The sequence below is a fragment of the Syngnathus scovelli genome, chromosome 2 (genome assembly GCF_024217435.2).
Source record: "Syngnathus scovelli strain Florida chromosome 2, RoL_Ssco_1.2, whole genome shotgun sequence".
Lineage (NCBI taxonomy): Eukaryota > Metazoa > Chordata > Actinopteri > Syngnathiformes > Syngnathidae > Syngnathus > Syngnathus scovelli.
In genome coordinates, this window is record NC_090848.1 from 20,080,623 (window position 1) to 20,101,890 (window position 21,268).

A 21,268-nucleotide genomic window follows, 5' to 3' on the forward strand; every position below is an offset into this window, starting at 1 on the left:
TTGATTTTGTTTGTTTTTATTAACTGCCTCATTTAGAAAACACAAATGCACCAAACAATATTATACATGCACGGCTTCAGCATATCAAGATCAGCAAATGACTTTTCAATATGAAAACCCTCCAGCCACGATCTCACAGAGATCACTTGCATGGCAAAATACATACAAGAGAGAACAGAAAGGCCAAGCGTTGTTATGTTCAGGACACGCGGCTTGTCATTTTGTCGCATTCTAATCAGTTTTGCGTTTTTTTTGTGTCTGATCTGAAATAAAAGGCATTGAAAGCCTGTCTGCAACCCTGGAAATTGTTACTTTCTGCTCATGTGTTTCCACTGAGAATTGACACCACCTCAGTTATTAATCTTCCCTTTGCCAGACGCTGCTTCAAATTAAGTACATAATTTTGCCAGCATGTCTTTATTTCTTTTAAAACAACACTTGACCTTTGTGCAGAATTGCTAAAGAAAACAAAAATCCAAACAATCAAGGTCAATAAAACAAAGAGTGCAAGAGCCTGACAGCGCTAACACTTAATTCATTAAACATCGCCACTGCACTGATAATTTACAAAAACAGAGATGTCGCCATTGCTTTGCTGTACCCAAAACGCACATTAGAAATGAATTATTTTTAAAATTTTTCAATATGCAATCATACAATATGTTTCCTGTGTAAAGATTGGCAAAATGACATTCCTTAATGTAATCATGTACACAAAAGAACTGCATACAAAGATGTAAAAACAACAAATGTGAATGATGGAAGGAAGCATTTTGTTTTCTAATGCAAACACTGCAGCCTTTAAATAGCTCCCTTTCCTTCGCACCTGCAGTTGTTTGAGAGAAACACGCCATTCTAAGTTGTGTTCGTCAATGTCGCTTTCCTTTAAGATCACAATGAGCGACAAATCTTGGCACATTACTTCCCTCAGTCCTGCTCAAATTCATTAAGCTGCTTTGATGTCTGCTCAATAATGGCGTCTGTCTGGATTCTCCATTTATCAAGTCAGCGTTTAAACGGAGCCGCATGGCACATGTTGTTGTATAGCTGATGTCAACCCCGCTGGCCATTAAAAGGACATTTAACACATGAAATAAATGTGGCTGGCTTGAATACAACCAACAATAACGACGAATACTGCACATACTGTAAAGAAGCCAATCCAACAGACAACAACGGACAGATTCACAAAGTGATAAACACAGCTGAACATACACTTTGCCAAATAAGCCGGTGGCGAGAGGGCAACGATCAGACTGGCATGTATTTTTTGTTTGTTGTTTTGGCAGCTCTTGAAACTTCCCCTGCTGACTGCAAACAAGTGAGTTGCTGGGCAATGGCATTGCCCAGATGGATTTCGCTATTGATTACTGTGTTGAGTGTATGCCTTATTAATTGAACAAAAATGTCAGGGATGAAAAGAAAGAAGGCTTGTAACAGTTTTCCCAGAACTCAAAGTGACATTTTCAAATTGCTTTGGCAAATTGACAGGATAATGAAACTTTGCGTTACACTCGTTACACTGACGTTAATGCTTCAGGAGGGGGAGAAAGAGAATAGAAATACTGTGATGTGTTCCTGCAATAATTTACTAGAACAATGCACTAAAAGTCCAGCCCGACATTATGCTTATGGACTAATATTAGTTGTATTCCGCCAACGGCATACTCCATACTCCAAAGTGTTGCACTTAACCCATTAAATGAAAAGAAAAGAAATGCTATTTTGTGCTGTGTTTTATAAAGCGTTTGGGGACAAGGCTGGGAGCGTTACAACCCTTCAAAATTAAAAAGGGGCAAATGACACACTATGTACGCTATCACCACTGTCAGGCCCAATGACATTTGATTGCAATAAGGTCCAGTACCAATTTTGTACCAACGATGCAGCGTTTCCCAACCAAAACAACTTTTTTTTTCTGAAAAGATGTAACTTTGGAGATACGTGGATTTCACCTGAAACAATCAAAATAATACAAAAGGTAATATACTGTAGGTAAAATGCATTAAAAGACTGTCGAGGGTGAAATGACAAACTCTAGTAATAATAAAGTTGGCTTTTCAAAAAAATTATGCCATGTTAATAATAAAACAATTAACAAAAAGTTATTAGGAAATGTTAAAATGAAGGGAATAATGGTGGTAATAAGACATGTAAAACAGATCTGGTTAATTGCAAATTATGCTAAACTTAATTTTTTTTTTTTGCCAGTAATGGGAAGTGTAAACTGTCCAAGTTATTATGGTGTTACGGTGATAAAAAAAAAAAAAAAAAAAAAAAAAGAAAAACATGACTTCCAAATGCTTAACTTCTCCATAATTCTTTTGTTTCCATTGCATTCCAAACATGGTACTGAATACCCACAGAAGTACCAAGACCTTCCATATGGTTACAAGACACTGACCACTGTTTACTGGACACAGAATGCTTACAAACTGAAGCAATAAACCTTTTGTTTTCAACCCCTCGTGTGCACAAGCTCAAAAATACACCAGCACATGACCTATTATTTTGGTCATAGTCATTTGTGATCTTTCAAAATTGAATTGAATTGAATTCCTTTATTGTCACTGTTAACACAGTGTTAACTGTGAAAATCAGTTTGGCAGAATGTATCTACTGATCTGCTGTCATATAAAGTGCCATCTATTTGTTTCAGTTCTCTGTGATGTATTGATCCTCATCCTCACACCTCCAACCAAAGCTACAGTACAAGTCCGAAGTAAAAGTACTCGAAGATCCATTTGACGCAATCTCCTTGCAGATGCACAGTAAAAGTCCAATCCATCAGTTTGTAGGAAAGTACAAGGACTGCTCTGAAGCATAAAATCCTTGAGGAACCCTCATGCTAAACGGAGCACTCTGTAATCAAATCACACAAGGTAAATTGACTTTTATGAGTTGGAATCCGGGACGGAACCTCCAACAAGCAAGTAAAGAGGAAGATGGCTGTGAGTGTCGTTCTCCTCTGTCAATGAGCTTGAAAGGCACAGACGCGTGTGAAGGATTGTGCTCCTGCTTGCCAATTGAGACAAAGGGAGGAAAACCCTTAAATACAAAACGCCACTTCTCATTGCCGTTGTCCGGAATACACAAAAATCATCATGAAAGTCCGTGTCTGGGACCAAAATGATAGGAAGGCTAAAACTACTGCGGCACATGAATGGAAGTAAGGCATCTGCATCATTCTAGAGTAGAGACAAAACAAAAGGCTGAAATGGAGAAGGACAGTGCTTCGACCCCTCTTCGACCTCATCCCTGCTAAAATAGCACACTTCCAAAGCAAAAAGACAGAGCAAATGCATCACAGTGTCGACCTGAATGTTGATATTGCACTGGCGAGGAGCAGGAAGGGCAGCGATGCGTCCGCATTCGAGGCTCTCGAGCCGCGAGCACTCATACCTGTAGCACACACAGACGGTACAAACTGATGTTAAAAAGCTATCTGAGCTGATCAATGCTTGCTAGTTTAAATGTGATTGCACTGGAAGATACAGATGGTTAAAACAACCCAGCCAGACCCAGTTGATGGAGTGAGGTGGGAAAAAAAACGCTTTGTGTGTAAAACACCATACACAGAAAACTACAACAACTTTGTTCTGGTAAGATTTATTTTATATTTTATTTTCTTAATACTATTCACACCCTTTTCTCATTTTTTACCAATAATCCATCTGTGCTTAAATTACTGCCAACACAGGTCATCTAGAATTAAAATGCAGTGAGCTCATAATAAAGAGAAGTATATGATTTCTAAAAAGAAAAACCCATCATGCTTAGGAGTGTCTATGAACACATTTCCCATGCCACATACTTATCAAAAATAAAAGCACTTAAAGGAATCGTTTTTTTTCATACAATATTTTGACTTATGACTCTCTCAACACGTGTTTTTGGGGGTCTGAACATAAAATGTAGCTTTATGTGTAAATGATTGTTTACACTTGAAGGCGAGCCCCCGTGGAGTCACACACTCGACAGTCATTTCATTTGGTAATAGAGGAAGTCACCCTGACACAGAGAAGAATTGTCTAGCAATATTCAGCCAAATATAAACCCCTTTGGCCCGCTGAGTGCGCTGGGGACTCGCGCATTGTTGTTTGATATTAAAATCAAATGTAATTATTTAACAAATGATTTAAAAAATGTGAAGTGACTTAAGAAGAGTAGAATAATCATGGTCAGCGTGCTTAGTATTAAAATATTGTAATAACATTGCATTTATTGTGGGTAAATAAAAGCGTTGCAATCATGTTTTGCTTTCATGCAAAATCAAAGGCTGTTCCCTTGAACCATTCAAAGGTGAAACGGGTGCTTACTAAGCTGGTGGACTCGAATGGCATCAGAAGCAGGGCCCAGGCCTCCTTCACTCAGGGACTGAATGTGAATGATGTACTCGTCGTCGACCTCGGGGAGCGTCAGCTCAGCTGTTGAATTGGTTGTTGTGAGCGTATTTACTTCTTTGAGTTGACTTCTCCTGTATGACAACTGAAGAGGAAAAAATGGGATGAAATGAACATGGCCATCATGTACTATACAACTCTGTGAATATTATAATATAAATAAACATATATATATATATATATATATATATATATATATATATATATATATATATATATATATATATATATATATATATATATATATATATATATAGTTATAAAACTATAACTCATTTTTGGAGGCAAAAAAAAAAAAATCATATCGGGGGTCAACTATATAGTGGGCTTAATAAAAACCTACAGGTTGTAAAACAAAATATACTACACTCTCTAATTTATAGCGCATCTCAAATGCAAAATTTCTGTAAATGAGAGTACATTTAAAAGCAGCTATAGAGTTAAGGAGATTGCAAAGCAAAGTAAAGAAACAAAACAGCTTATCAACATTACTGAAAGTGCGTACAGCATAAGAATAAAATTTGCAAAATATGCCCCGTGGGGACAAGCTGTATAGAAAATGGATGGATGGATTTTGAATAATTTGTAATACCCTAATAATAGGCATTGGAAAAGAGCACAAAATTGAAATATAAAAATATAAACACGTAACTTCGAGCCCTTCCATATTTCTCCATGTAATTTGTTGAAAAAGGGTCAGTAAAATGGTTACCTTGTTATTTTTGTTTAAAAAAAGAAATGGAAAATACAATTTTCTTTTTTTAATTTGTGTTTCAGAAGTAAAAATAGAATGCACAGAAGGTACATGGACCTACATGAAGGAGGGAGTTAAGAACAGTTTGAAATGGCAGTAATTAAGTGATTGCACAAAACCTCCAAGCTTCTAAGAGAAAGAAGAAAATGCGGAGAGAAGCTTATTAGAACATTGGAAATTGATTTTTTTAGCGAATCAGACTTTAATTACCCGCAATCAATCTATTTTCTTCTTCTTATCTTGTTCAGTGTCATTGGGAGCTGGCGCAAATCCCAGCTGACTACAGGCAAAAGCCTGACTGCAGCCTGCATAGGTTGCCAGGCAAGGCACAGACAAGTTTTCACAGTAACTCTGTCACCATCACTGAGAACAAACTGAACCATCGTGGCCTGCACCAAAGTAAGGACTGAATCAAAGCTGCTAATTTAGCAAAACTGTGTCGTAAACCTTACCTTTGGTGGCAATGTAACAAAATTGTTAAGCACCATACATGGCAGTGTCAAAATATGCTATAACTCACCTGGTAACCTGTAACTTCTGACTCGGACTCCAGTGCCACCACAGGCTCCCAGTAGAGAGAAAGTTGGGAGCCGATTAGGGTCCATTCGATATCCACAGGCGGCTGGGATGGTGCTGTGAGATGATATATTGACAAGAAACACTGTGAGGCAAGGAACAAATAAGAATGAGCAAATTATTACTATGAGTAGTAATAATATATATATTATTAATATATATATATATATATATATATATATATATATATATATATATATATATATATATATATAAAATTATATTATTCATGTTAACTGCCACCGTTCACAATACAAATAATTCAACACTAGGAATATTCTGGAGTCAAAATGTATATTCTGGAAGGGAAATTTTGGCCGAGTCCGTCACTTTTTGTAATGGTCACACAGAGAATAGGTTGTTGTTGCACTGGGAATACATTACATGTACTCAGTAATTGACTTTGTCTTCCTTGACATAGCAGAGAAAATCAAAAACCAACACAGAGGCACAAAACAGAACACAGCAGCCACCATAGCTTGTACCTCGAGATAATCATCCTCGTGTAAACAAAATCAAGCAGCAGAGCGCAGGGGGTCTCAAAGACTTACGGGTTTTTTTTGTGGTGACATTGATTGCAGGAAGGAAGGGGCCGGTGCCCGCTGTGTTGAAGGCACTGACAGTCAGGAAATACTGTGTGTGCCCTGCCAAGCCGCTAACTGTAACCGAGGTGTAGTTCCAGGGAACGCGAACCTTTCCCATAGTCTCTGGTTTTGTGTCGTCTTCCCAGTACACCACCTATGTGCGACCGATTTCACATGGATTGAAACAAACTGTCATGACTTGAAGTCACAGAAATTCTCATTCTATATGTGGTTCAAAGCCAGCAGGACTGTTAGGGATGTGTCGGAATGTGCTATTGTTAAATGATCAGCTCTGACTGTATCCTCTGAAGTGAGATCACAGCATCGATGTATCCGATGGTTTGCGGTCTTTATTTTATTTTACTTGCTTATTTTGCCAGCAAAAAGAAGAGCAATAGTATGTCAGAAATGAAAAGGACTGCGATGAATATAAGAGGTTTTCAGAGCTATTCAACCATTAAATAAGGTGGACGCAGCAGTTTACTTGTGTCGCATCGGATCACCACACCATATCTCAGAAGGGACCAAATTCAATTATCAAAATTATATTTTTAATCAGAACAACATTTCAACTACATAATTTTTCATTCTCAGAAATATGACCTGCTGGACATTTGAATGTAGAGAGATACATTTTAGTGTAGTAGATGTATTAACAATAAAAATAAATATACAATTTCAGACACATGTAAAGTACATTTTATTTCCTTTTTAGAAATAAATTCTCTACTACATCAAATGCTCAACGAATCATATGATTTTTTTTAATAAACGCGTTCCATTCATATGGTATTGTAACAATTAGTTCACAAAGCATGTACTGATATTTTCACATGTTCAGACTACAACACTGAAAGTAATAAGACGACCATTTGCCCCCTTGATACTCTCATCTCTTAGATACATATGAAATGACACCAGAAGAAATTTTATGAGATGGACAGTTTTAAGCAAACATGCTGGGTTTCTTTAGGGAAGAAAGTCATATCGCCACAATTTGTTGAGTCAGACCTCTGAATCCAATCTCGAGAGAGTAATAACTGCGATAAAAATTAGGTTTTTGCATAATCTAAAAATATTTGATTTATTAACATTCATGAAAGCAGAACATACACACACTTGGTTTGAAAATGAAATTGCAGTGTTACCCTTAATAATAATACAAATGATAATAATGTCACCCAGCCTATGTTGCACTTCTGTTTGCATGGATTTAAAAATGTTTTTGAATTCAAGACTTCAAGAATTCATTTTGGTTGATAGGCTGGAAATATTTGGGCAACCAATTCTTAGTGTTTTTGAACTCCAAAGCTTTGTGAGCATGAAGATTTTCATCCATGCTGATGGCACTCAGCATTTTAACCTGTGATCCAGTGTTGTGTGCGGCCACTGTATTGACTCTGTTAGCCTATAATTGACACCCACCATGAAAAGTGTGGTCAGGCAGTTTACCTTTGTTCCTGTGCAAACAATCGGTCATGTTGCTTGTCACAACGGTACAAAGCGCTATATAATTTGGGCTATAGAAGCAGCTAAAATGAACCAACCGTTTCCTAGCAACAAATGACCTTGTTGAAGACAAACATCTGAATCGTATTGCATGTGATTTCTACTTTTCAAAATTAAAATTATACTTATTCAGTTCAGGGTGTCCCCCGCCTACTGCCCGATGACGGTTGGGATAGGCTCCAGCATGCCCGCGACCCCCATGGGGACAAAGTGGTACAAAAAATGGATGGATGGATTAAAATGTACCTCATAGCCGAGAACCTTTTCGGGGGTTAAGGAGAGAGCCTGCCAATTCACTTCGATCTCATAGGCTGAGACACTTCTGGCCCAAACTCCCACTGGCACCCCACTTGGCTCTGAAGCAGACAATAGGAGACGGACTTAGCATCACCGCCTTCTCATATCAGCACAAAGAATACATCTGATCTCCAAACATGTATTGCAACGATGGTAGCATCTCGAAACTTTCACAGTGCGTGGATGTAAATGTCAGTGAATGTTGAGGTTAACAATATATGATATTTCCACACTTTCCGACCCTCGATAAAAATATTTATTTGGTTGCACAGCACGCCGTACGGTTTACTCAAAGTGCTTCCAGCTTTCAACAAAACCCCTTGTGTGATCTTTGTCCTCTTGTGGCATTCAGAAAGTTTTGCAGCCTTGCAAACATTTTTTTCTGGTCGTCTTTGGCTTACCTATCTCTGCAGAGTAGATGGTGACCACGGGGCTGAAGGGCCCCTGCCCTTTACTGTTATATGTGCCAACTTTGACGTGGAATGGGGAGAAGGGCGCGATGCTTTCGTTGCGGTACACATAGCGAGATGCACCCGGGGCAGAGGTGGCCACATGGGTCCAGCTGACTTCTCCAAAAGCGCGGAAAGCAATGATGTAACCAAAGCTTTCACCATTCTGTAGTTCTTCGGGGACAGGCTGAGATTGAAACACAAAACTATAGTGATATTAAAACATATACAAACCACTCACGTTCATCCCGCCCCTGGGCCGACGCCATCGGTTTGTGTGACCCTCAAATTGCTTTAGAGACCCACCTGACAATATGGAATGAAGGAAATGGCTTTAAAAGTGTCGAAGCTCACAACAGTGTATCTTTCAAATGAAAACATTATTTCTCCCTATACACGGTGCTTAACAAATTTATGAGCACCCCTGTCATAAAAAGAGAATGAAGCTCTCGACATTTTAACAGGAATGAGGAATTTCCTAATAAACTGATTTCACCTTTTTATACCCACGTTCGCCTCACTGGGGTCTAGTCATTAAAGTAAAAAATCTATACCATTTTTTTCCAGTGTCAAACAACAGCAATACATTTTAGGAATGTCAAACATCCACACAAAATGACACATTTGGCTGACTCATTTGTGTTAGGTAGAATTTAAAGGGCTCAATCATAATTGTTACAAAGGCCGCTGAAAATGTTTTATGACCACTGTTATTTTAATGGTAATCTGGCAGTCTTATGGAACTGTGCGTGTGGTCAATTATATCGTCAATTTAATTAGACACATTATTTTCCTCATCAATGATCTGTATTTAATATACAATAGTGCAATCCATTGGTGTGCTGCACTTAATGCAGTTAACTTACTGTATCTTCAAAATCAACAATGATTGTAAGCTACCTGCACCACTTCATTGCATTGGATTATTGCATTGTGCAATTAGCTGAACAATAGTAAATTGACCAAAACCTCGGAAATTATTATGCCGTTAGTGTCACCCTTCTGGGAATTATGATGTATTAAAAATGAACAACATAAGATCGATGACTTACCTCCCATGTGATGACCAACTCTGACCTGCTTCCGCCTCCTCCGCCCACATCACCTGGCGCGGCATCAGGGACTGCACAACAGAGAACTTGTCAACACCTCCACATAGAAAACTTTTGAAAAAGAACAAGAACACTCTGAGAGTAAAGACGTATGCCAAGGCTTCAAGGAGGCAAAGATTTCACCAGAATAAGAATTTTCTCTGGATTAAAAGGAACACAATTTAAGAATCTCGTGATATGATTTGCTATGAATTTTATTAGGCTCTGAAAATGCTTAAAGGGGTTTTCAATGTGGATTTTTGATTGCTACTATCTGTAACAGGTCTGGGTTAAACTTGTCTTGCCATTATTGGGTTATTATTATCCAATTTAGTTTAAATGAAATAAAATCTGACAAAGATGTTTAAACGTTGCAAATGTTTTTTTCATGATGTCAGAAATGGAAACTACACCCAAATAAGATGTGGAGTTCGTTTCCCAAATGATCTTAGATAATTACAAAACACAGTAATCCCTCGTTTATTGTGGATAATTGGTTCCAAGACCACTATAAGTCGCGTTTTTTTCATAGTTTGGGTGGGGGACGACTTATAATAAAGAGCGACTTATATGTGTTTTTTTTTTCAAACATTTTCAAAAAAAACAAAAAAAAAGTGAAACCGTGATAAACGAACCGCGGTTGTTTACAAAAAGGACAAAGGTTGATCACGGGATGACGAAGGGCCCCACGTACTACCGGCATCATAGCGGCTTTGTTTCTAAGTGACACGGAGGACGAAGAGTTTGAAGGATTTAAGGATTTGGAGTGACACAGAAGGTTTGAAAAACTATTATGGCTTTTACGCACGCCCGGTCCTACTCTACGGAGCTCTCTTTCACCTCCGTGGATGGAAGTCGGGGGCCGGCGCTTGGCCGGGTGGCTGTCCGGGGACGGTGGATGGGGCTCGGTCTTGGATTTTACGCACGCCCGGTCCTATTCAATGGATCTCTCTTCTACCTCTGTGGCTGGAAGTCCACGCCGCCACACGCCTTGTCTTGTTAAATAAAGAGCCGTTTACCTAACCCACGTCTTTCCTTGTACTTTGTTAACGCTATAGTTGTATACTAGATCTGTGGAATAACGACGAGGCTGACGTCAGGGTGCACGCGCGCCGTTGTTGACAAAGGACGAGGAATTTGATTGATGGATTTAATGATTTAGAGCACACAGATGGTTTGATAATATTATTGCTCATATAATAGTTATTTGATATCCAATTTATATATCGTTATATGGGCATGTGGAATATTTTGAAGTGCAAGCGCCGTCAGCGGCGCGCACCCATTGTTGACAAAGGACGATCGATGGATTTAATGAATTGGAGTGACACAGATGGTTTTATAAACGTGTTATTTATGTAATAGTTTTTTTTAATAATTCTTAATGTTACGTCAGGCCCGTTCTCAGCTATTCGTTTGTGTTTATGTCACGTTAGCATACCTATCGTTTAGCCTGTTGTTGCTCGTTCATGTCTGTTCTTGGTGTTGGATTTTGTGGAATAAATTTCCCCCCAAAATGCGACTTATGCTCCGGAGCGACTTATATATGTTTTTTTTCACGTTATTGTGCATTTTATGGCTAATGCGACCTATATTCCGGAGCGACTTTTAGTCCGAAAATTACAGTATATTAAACCATATAAGTGCACATATCATTAGAACATTAAATAATAGTTTCAAACATGTAAATACTATATCAATAGTATAAATGACATACAGAAAATAATGTATAAATAATATAAATATAAATATGATACGTGTGTGTGTGTGTGTGTGTGTGTGTGTGTGTGTGTGTAACATGTTGATGTAGCTAAACTATACATACTGTAAATATGTTTTTAAAACTCCTTTATTATAACAACTTTTTTATAACAAGGTACAAGTGTACATACTGTAAATATGTTTTTAGAACTTTTTTATTATAATAAAATGTTTTTATAACAAGGTACATTAACAATACTGTAAATTATGTTTTTAGAACTCTTATTATTATAACAACTTCTTTTATAACAAGGTACACGTGTACGTACTGCAATTGTGTGGGCACTCCCTGCCTTCTGCTGGCGAGCGGGCAACTTTTGTGCAATAATTCTTCAATTCAGAATTTTTATTTGGAATTTTTAGTTTTTTTTAGGGGGTAGGGGGGGTGAATCTGCGATGTACTGAAGCCACGGTATACCTGCATCTTCTGTCCTTGTCTTGACTGACACTGGGCTGGGTTCTCCAACTCCAACATTGTTCCTAGCCAGCACCCGAAACTCATACTCCACCCAGGCATTAAGATCCACCACAGTGGCTGTCAGTGTGCTCCCATCAATGATCTCTGGAACTAAAAAAAAAAAAAAAAAAAAAAAAAAAAAAACCATTATCAAGACGAAAAGAAGAAATGGCGGGATACTGAAAACCTGACAAATCAAGAGGAGGTATTTCACAACAGTTAAATAACATTAATTAACAGTGAAAAGCTGAGTACCGAATTAACTAAAATACATAATATGATTGTTTTGATATTGCAAAACTGCAGGGAGCATGGTGGGGCAAAATGATTAGCAAAGCATGCAGCCTCTCAAAAGGATACAGATTGGAATATTTGTCATTCTTTTGAGTTATGTGTATTCTTTTGTGTCTTCATAGTGGTACTAAGACCCTCTTGTTGGTGTCAAAACTGCCAGGTTTGTTGAGGAGATACTTCTAATCACTTGTGGGACTCAGCAGTGTTGTTTTGCATTGAAAGGAGAGTCAAGTCTTGTGATGCACATGGTTGGAAAATCTATCATACTGGTTTCACAGGCTCTTGTCTTTATGTATTCACATTTGAGGCCTGGTTTTCACTTTATGGAGTTAGCATGTTCTCCCCCATGCTTGCGCACTTCATTTCCTCCCAGTGTGATTAATTGAATATCTCTAAATTACCTGTAGGGGTGGCTTTGAGTAAGTATGGCTGTTGGACTGTAGAGGATGTTCCCTGTGATTAACAGGCAATCAGTCCACAGTGTACGGTGCTTCTCACTCAAAATAACCTAGGAGAGTCTTCCGCCTCCTAGGGGCCCTCAACAATGAATGCTGAATTGGATAATTCAATTGAACTAGGAACGCATTTTTTTAATCAGTCATAGCACTCACCACTGATTCAAGGTCCTTTTTTCCATTATTTTCACATTTTGCAGTACAGCCATACATGTAAATAAGTTCTAATACAGTCCTCTGGATGGTGCTTTTATTGTTTTTCTCCTTGCAATTATATCGTGCTGAATGACTTGTGAGACACATTCTACACGCACCCTACCAACACAACCAATTATTCATTTGTTTGTGTCAGTGCAAGCTTCATGTCACTTCTGATTAGCTACCCTTCTCACAGAGTCTGCATTTCAGCGGAACTTGGAAGTGACCACAAACAGCACATACTGATTTGCGAGTATAGATAATAAAGAGATTTATCATTTACAATTATCTGCTCTGACTGTTCTCGGAGCAGATCTGGGAGACAAAATCCTTCTTAACATATCCCACACCACAGGATATAAACTCAGATCAATTTTAAAGCGATATCTGACAATTGGGGCTTTGCTGACTTTGATTGCGAGGGAGGGAAAATGCTCAAATTGGGCCCGGCTTTTTGCTATGTGCCTCCCTAGCTTTAGTGAGGCGTGTAGAGCCAATTTTGAACACCACTTTAGTTCTCTTTGCACAATAACGTTTTCACCTAAACAGGATGAGAGGGCTGGTTCTACTGAAACAGGTGTGAAGTGGTTCTGGTGAGCCCCACTGACCACCACATTGATTAAGCGAGGAATCCCCCGCTGTGCAGCTGACCTCTAACACTTTGCACACGACAGTTGACTCTCCCTACGGAGAGCCACGAGATGTCTGGGAAGGTGTGCAATTAAATGAATATTTCTTTGAAAGGTTTCCTACCCGTGTTAACCCTTTGCCATCCCACAGTAAAAAGTGTCCTGGTCTGAATGATGTAATTGATGAGGGGGCTCCCGTTGTCCCGTCCGGGGGTCCACACCAGCTGGGCTGTGCTGTCTGTCACCTCCTCCACCATCACAGAGTCCGGTGGGCTGGGCGGGCCTAGCTCGAGCAGAAAGACGCACAGGCAGTTCTACACAACACGGCTTTACATGCGTGCACTCAGACCGCTCCAAGGAATATGTTGGTATGAATAAAATATTTCTACCAGAGATTGTCAGCCCTTTTCCAAAAGCCTTAACACCTTTGAATCGATATTAACAAGAGGAAGTATTTCTTAAGTTCAAAGAGAGGTGAGGCCCTTCACAAGGAATTAAAATTGAATTCACAATTTATCCCCAAATATTCACTCAAGCTGCAATACTTCCCTTTCATCATCCTCCAGGTAATTGATCGATGAAAGAGCAGATGCGAGTGGATGCCGGGAGTCACGAAAAAAAAAAGTTAAAGATGAAAAAGGGTCTCATCATTGAGAAGGATCAGCATTTAATCGTTTATTTCTATTACGCCTACTTTTGAGGAGTGTTTCATTGTCATCTACTGTTTCCTGTTCTTAATGAAGGTGTCAGCTCATCAGAAATAATAGACCACGGGAGAGCTATGAGGTGCACCGCAGAATAACAATGCCGCTTGTTTAAGAGCCACTTTAGTGGCTCTTAAACAGAAGCAAATGATATAAATGATATACTGTAATTATCAAATGGGCAAAATCTTTTTTAACAAGCAAACAATAGATGCATCCTCAGTGAGGTACAATATTTCAATGTTGACGCTGTTTTTTCCGCCACGCTGGCATGCGCTTATACCTACAACAGATATTGATCTAAGTAAAACTCATTAGTCACTCGTGATATGAAAAATAACAATGTACGACCCTGCTAATAAATAATAAGGGAGCAAAAGCAATCAACGCTCAAATCTTCATTTTCTTAATTACATTTTGTTGGATGAAGCGAAAGCAAGCTGACACTGTTCATCTCAAAAGTGTGTGAACATATGTGGCATGGGAATTTGCAATATGGAAATGACATGGTAAATGTTACAACCTGGGTGAAATTGTCAAATTATCACCATGTGGCGAGGACAGGGACAATGACAACCATTTTAGAACTCATCCACATGGTATTATTACCGCCTTTAAGCACTGACCTTCCCAAGGGCTACCATGCCACACTGTAGTGGGTGTGAAGTGCTACCTAGAGTGGGATCAAAAACACTCCCATGGTAAGTATAATTAGGAGGAGCTTGGGAGGGAGCGATGATCATTTCAGAGTGCCAAGAGACAAGATCATTGACCTTGTGTTGTGTGCCATGATCACATTTGAAAAATCTACCTCGTGCTCTGTTCAATGAAAATTAAAACCTTCACGATCCAGCCAGCCTCCTTATGCTTGTATACCCAGTTCAATGTACACTTTTTGCTCAAAAGCCTTCAGACACATCTTTCAATCGAATCAGTCAATCAGGAACAGCAGCTGTTGTAGGTGACAAAGGGCACATAGAATTTTCACACTCTTTAGGTGCAATTGACAGGTGTCCCAATATTTATGTCCATATAGTGTGCCTCAATTCTTGATGACAGTCTCTACGTACAGAGCCTGTGCTCCGCTTCACCACTCACACAACAAAAATGATTTTCCCTGGCACCATTTCTCTGTGTAAAAAAAAAAATCCTCACACTCCTAAATTACAGTACTCATAGAAGCACATTTTCCAGTTTGCATGTCTCCCCTTCCTGCTGCTGTCAGACTTGTATGACTGTTCTGTGTATGATTTATTCATGAATAGTTGTCACTCCACTGCTGACAGTTAATATTGCTGGTTCCTTTTACAACCGCTTATAGCACATGTAGGATATCACACACTGCTGTATTGGTCACTACGTGCTGCTTTCCGTGTAATAATTTCACTTTCATTCTCATATATAATTTCATTTTTATATATAAACTATTAATCCAAAGCATCGTTTTTTTTCTAACGTTTGTATCCATTAATGTACAGATTGCCATTCATATTCTGCGTACTGTTCAAAGTATAACAGTAATATTTATTGTTCGGTACATATACTGTTCATGCGATGGTCAAAATAGGTGCTACTGTACATGCTGTAGATGAATAACAGGTATCGAGTAACAAATTTCTGGGGGGGGGGGCACTGTTTAGTACGGTATTTATAGGTATTATATTTATATGGGATACGAGGTTTATGAACGACATGTAATAAACTGTTCACACAGCGGTGCAAAAATACATGGTCATGCTGCACAAGATTTTTTTTATATTTAGCAAGGATTTTTGTACAAACACTGATTCTTGAAATGATTAATAAATTCAGGTTATGTCGCTGATGAAGGAGTTGAAATATTGCTGTAAACTGTGTTTGCTTGCCAGCAAAATATTTGAAGTGCATCCCAGGTTGGACTTCATTTGGAAAATAAGATATTCTTTTGACATGTATGTGTGATAAATGATATTATTTTGTGAAAGAGACTTTCCTGTAAAGTAGAATTGTGGTTATTCTATATTCATGTATGTATTCTAATATTTTTTCAAGAGCATTTTCTTATTTTCTTTTATTATTATTGGCCACAGGTTGAAAGGTAGCTTTCGGCACAACATATCAGCTGGCAGCTGTACCGGAAAGTAATATCTGAAATGACACATCGCTTGGTTGCCACTAGCTTCATGGTTTACTGCCTAACATTTGAAGCTGTTTGATGCGTGTGGAATGACACATTGGTGACAGCTGCCATCAGCAGGACGTTCTGTATAAATAATGCAGAGTCACAGGCAGGATTCACTTCACTTGACATGAATTGCATTGTTTCTATTAAGATTGAGATTTATTTCCACTTAGTCCTCAGCTACGACAGCTCTTCCTTTCCAAGATGTTTAATAAAAACAAATGAACAATTTGGTAACCATATGGCAAAGGACATACCTAACATTGTGGCCCGTGGGTGCTTGCCTCTAACCTTTTCATATACTGAACATCCTCTCTTCACTCATTTGGCATTTAACAGATTTGTATGGTGTCAATTTGCGCCGCAATTTAGCACATTGATCCAATCGAGAAGCCGACCTCCTCTCACCCAGCTGCCATACAATTCAGCTATTATACAAAAAAATGTCGATAAAGCCTGACGTAGCTCATGATAAATGGTGCCCTTATAGTTATGCATGCGGACAATTGGCTGTAATTGAGGAAAAACTTCTGGCAGAAAAACAAGCCTGTTGTAATCCAGTGAAACTACAAACAAAAACTGCAAATAAAACCTGGGGAGTGATCTTGGTGACAAGGTGGGCAAATTAGCCTTCCTCCATTCAGCGGCTGAAAATAAGGCTATTTTAAATTAAGAGCCCGAGTGAACAAAGAACACCCAGAAAGGAGCATGCATGTATAATGGCGCCTCTTAAGGCAAATTGTGCTGTATGTTTTAGTTTGACAACACGCAGGGCATCATAAATGGTATTTTGGATCAATTTGTGGCTTTCAGAAACTATAAAAGTTGGGTGGGATTTTTAATATCTGCCTTCCAGAGCTTCCAAAGAGACCCGGTGCTCTGAGCCTCGTTTTAATTAGCGCATCCAGAGCGGTGGAGAGGTTCTCTTACCTTTCACAACCAATATGGCAACGGCTGAGAGGCTTTCCACATCCGTGTCCACCACGCAGATGTATTTGCCCGTGTGGTTGAGCTGAATATTCCTGATCATCAGATCTCCTGCAGCTCTCTGGCAAGGAGGAAAGGAAGCTTTATGTTGCAGAAAAGATTACAAAGCATGTGACAGCATACTAAGGGTTGAAGCTGGGCAAGTTGAAGGTGAAGTAAACCAAATGAAGAAAGACAAAAAAGTTTTGGCAAATGCTGCAGATACTTTAAAGCAATCCCCAGGCTGTAGACCGGTACCGGTGGATCATTTGGTACCGGGCCACACAAGAAAGAATAAGTAGCATTATTGTTGTTTTATTTATCTGAGTCTGAGCAATCTTTTATTTTGGAAAAATTAAAATTAATCATGTTAGGTTGTGCGATATTATGAGGACGCTGCTCATAAAGTTGCATAAGAGTACACAGTGAATTCACGTTTATTATTAAATTATACCGTAGTTTTTATGCCATTCGGATCATTTTAGTTTTGTTGTATTTATCCGACACACCTTAAAAGCCGGTCCGTGAAAATACTGCCTGACATTTATCCGATACTTGGTCCTAAAAAGGTTTTGGACCGCTGCTTTAAAGGCCCATTTCAAAGCGATTGTGATTTGGTTAATAGGTGTCTTTTGGGTGGAGGTGGAAAAAAGACATGATAACATATTTTATCTTCTGTCCATTGAGAAAAGGCAATCTTTGCCACCGCTCTAAATGATCTGGTAAATTGTAACATAATCTGGAGCAAATAGCATTTGTATCATACATCCAATACATAGTTTAATATACTGATGAAAGAAATCTGGCCTCTTTCCATCCATCCATCCATCCATCCATCCATCCATCCATCCATCCATCCATCCATCCATCCATCCATCCATCCATCCATCCATCCATCCATCCATCCATCCATCCATCCATCCATCCATCCATCCATCCATCCATCCATCCATCCATCCATCCATCCATCCATCCATCCATCCATCCATCCATCCATCCATCCATCCATCCATTTTTTTAGCATTACTATAGTATGCAGAGGCAGCAGACAGAAAATTAAACTGCAACAATGTAGTTTAATGAACAATATGGTCAAAACAATTAATCAAAATCGAAAAACACCACCTTTAAAAAACATTCTCACACAGTATTTTACAGTCTTTTCCAGCCAAAGGCCACCAAGTCACAAAAAAAACCACCCTCATTTTGGCTTTAACAGAATGTAATTTACGTTGCACACATCTATTGAGAGCCCAGGGAGTCCTGTGGATTGGCAAACCAGACATAACCTTGTGGTTTTGATGAAAAAGATAAAACTTCTAGATTTATAAATGTGCAAAGGAATATAATTTTTACGTTTGACAATGTTGCTGCTATCTGTGCCCCTTTTCATTTTGCAGGGTCATTCCCATGAATTTCAAAGGTCTGTTGCAAGCAATTGGACTTTCATATTTGAACTTTTGCAGGTTTGCTGGTTTATAGAGAGAAGTGGAAAAAAGAGGGAGTACATTTGTAAGAACAAATGTTAAATTAGTGGGGGAATTGTTCTCATGGCATTGGCAGGGAGATGTGTAAGTTGTGCCAACATGGTTTAATTATGGAAATTAATTTCCTTGAAGCAGCAAAGTTAAGTTGATAATCTCTCTGAGCGGGGGACATTCAAGCATTTCTGGGGAAGGGAGTCTGATAAGAAAACACATACACACATAGAAAATGATTAATCTCAAAACGTGTGAGGGTATTCTCAAAGTGTACTGTCATTTGGGGCTTTGCCATGCTTTCGTTCTTTTTAAAGACACCTTTAATTATGTGTATCCGATTTCTGTTGCATGCAACAAAGTAACATCTAAAAGGAAAAGAGGAACCGAACTGAGAAAGTAATGAACACAAGAGCAACAAAAGATATATTTTGACGGAGCAAGGGACACAAATCCATTCATGGAAGTAAAATGAAATTCGAGGATCCTCATCACGGCCTATAGGTTTTATTCTAGAAGAAACAAGAGCTGCACTCTTTTTTTTTTTTCAAGGTCTACTTCAATGTCAAGCACTCTCTTCAAACGAACAGCACAGATGAAGTGAAAGCAAGGGTGGAAAAGAGGTGCCAACTGCCTATTCACACATTCTGAAGAGGACGACGGCAGAAGGTCACTCACCCCGCCCACCAGCTCGAAGTGACCGTCATCATTGCCGATGAGCTGTCCGTTAAAGGCCCAAGAAAAGGAAACGTCGAGGACTGGATCGCTGGTTACTTGACAGGGTAACACGATGCTCTCGCCTACGATGATTTCCATGTCTCCAGGGCTCTGGGTAAATCTGGTTGGATCTAGCACAAAAAAGAAAAAAAAAACACTGTATTTTTTTTGACAGCTGGGATGACAAAGAACTATTAGTGGGTTTGGTGCCTTTTATCCACATGTTCTAAACCTCAGCTCCTGTGGTTTCCAGCATGGGGACGGTTATAGCGGTTGAACCACATAAATGTACATAAGCTGGGGTGTGATGTTATCACAAATCGTGCATACCTTGAGTTTAAGTTCACGGTTGAGTTCACATTCAGTAGTCACATAACCAAAAGCTAAATAATCTGTTCACGTAAAATGTAAATAAGAAAAGACTCGAAAATATTTGAAGTGAAACAAAAGTGAGATTTTTTTTTTTTTTTTAGCAAAGCGCGACATCAGCATTCACTAGGGTCTTGCATTTGACACATGCATGAAAACTACAGAATGACAGATAATAATAATTGGTAATTATTATTATTACTATAATTTCTATTCATATTATTATTGACATTTCTTCTGGGACACCCCCTTGAAAACGAGGCGATACACCTCAAGGGGTTAATTCTGCATCCATTCATTTTCTATACCGCTTGTCCCCACGGGGATCGCGGGCGTACTGGAACATATTCCAGCAGTCATCAATCTGAACCGGTTGCCAGCCAATTGCAGGGCACGCTGAGACGAACAACCATCCGCACTTGCATTCACAGCTAGGAGTAATTTGGAGTGCTCAATCAGCCTACCAAGCATGTTTTTGGATGTGGGAGGAAACCGGAGTGCTCTGAGAAAACCCATGCAGGCACGGGGAGAACATGCAAACTCCATACAGGGAGGGCCAGAGGTGGAATCAAACCCACACCCTCCTAACTGTGAGGCGGCCGTACTAACCAGTGCCACCGAGGTTAATCCTAATAAAGAAATTTGAACAAAACCGGATATGTTAAAGGAAAAAATATCGATTTGGAATCTGAAAAGTTTTCAGATACTTACAGTCTTAATTTTGTTAGTGTTATTAATAAGATTAAAAGGTAATATGAAAAAAAATATTTTCAAAGTGCGAGTCATTTACCAGAACCCGAGAAGCAGCTCTCGCTTTCAAAGAGGTTGGTGATCCCTTTTTTGAGAACATGTCTATCGTCTACAAAAGTCAAACCACATATAGCTCGATGGTGCTATATTGCAAAAAAAAAAAACAACAACTAATTTTCATTGCAGCATGTAGATGTGGCATGGTGATGGAGTTTGATGACTCGTCATACTCTAATAACTTAATCCACAAGGTAAAGTTGAACTGAGCGTCTCGTGTGTAGTTAAATCTCTGCCCTGAGGATACCGCTTTGCTTAATTAGTCACAGTGTCACTAGGAAAGGTTAACAAATATCATATATTAATCTTCTCCTTCAAGGTGGTTTATATGATTGCCCTGCCTGAATTTAAAAGCATACAAGACAAAAAGAAGCTTTTGAGTTCAAATCAATGAATTTCGCTGAAGCGCTCAGACCTCTCCCACTCAAGGTGGATTATTGTTTCCCTGGTTGGGCGGTCTTTATACTCACAGTTGTTTCAGTGGTGCCTCTTACAGAAAGAATATTTATGTTAAAACTCCATTCAAAGTAATCTTATTTTCTCAAGCTTGTCATTTCAAGCAGTATCAGCCATCACATCCCCAAAAGTTGATTTATCTTCATTTTAATA

The 21,268-nt window shown here is 38.9% G+C and overlaps 1 protein-coding gene across 2 annotated transcripts in view; it reads right to left on the reverse strand.

Moving 5' to 3' along the window:
- Window positions 1-21,268, reverse strand: part of cntn3a.2 (contactin 3a, tandem duplicate 2) — a 55,845-nt gene continuing 34,577 nt past the window's right edge. For both annotated transcript variants that reach the window (XM_049752963.2, XM_049752962.2), the window contains exons 13-23: window positions 19,445-19,614; window positions 17,253-17,370; window positions 13,582-13,740; window positions 11,843-11,992; window positions 9,625-9,695; window positions 8,525-8,759; window positions 8,073-8,182; window positions 6,285-6,471; window positions 5,678-5,790; window positions 4,320-4,488; window positions 1-3,402 (exon numbers count right to left, since the gene is read on the reverse strand). In XM_049752963.2, the coding sequence (XP_049608920.1) occupies window positions 3,305-3,402; window positions 4,320-4,488; window positions 5,678-5,790; window positions 6,285-6,471; window positions 8,073-8,182; window positions 8,525-8,759; window positions 9,625-9,695; window positions 11,843-11,992; window positions 13,582-13,740; window positions 17,253-17,370; window positions 19,445-19,614 (1,580 nt within the window). In that variant the 3' untranslated portion in view covers window positions 1-3,304. The remainder of the gene's footprint in view (window positions 3,403-4,319; window positions 4,489-5,677; window positions 5,791-6,284; window positions 6,472-8,072; window positions 8,183-8,524; window positions 8,760-9,624; window positions 9,696-11,842; window positions 11,993-13,581; window positions 13,741-17,252; window positions 17,371-19,444; window positions 19,615-21,268) is intronic.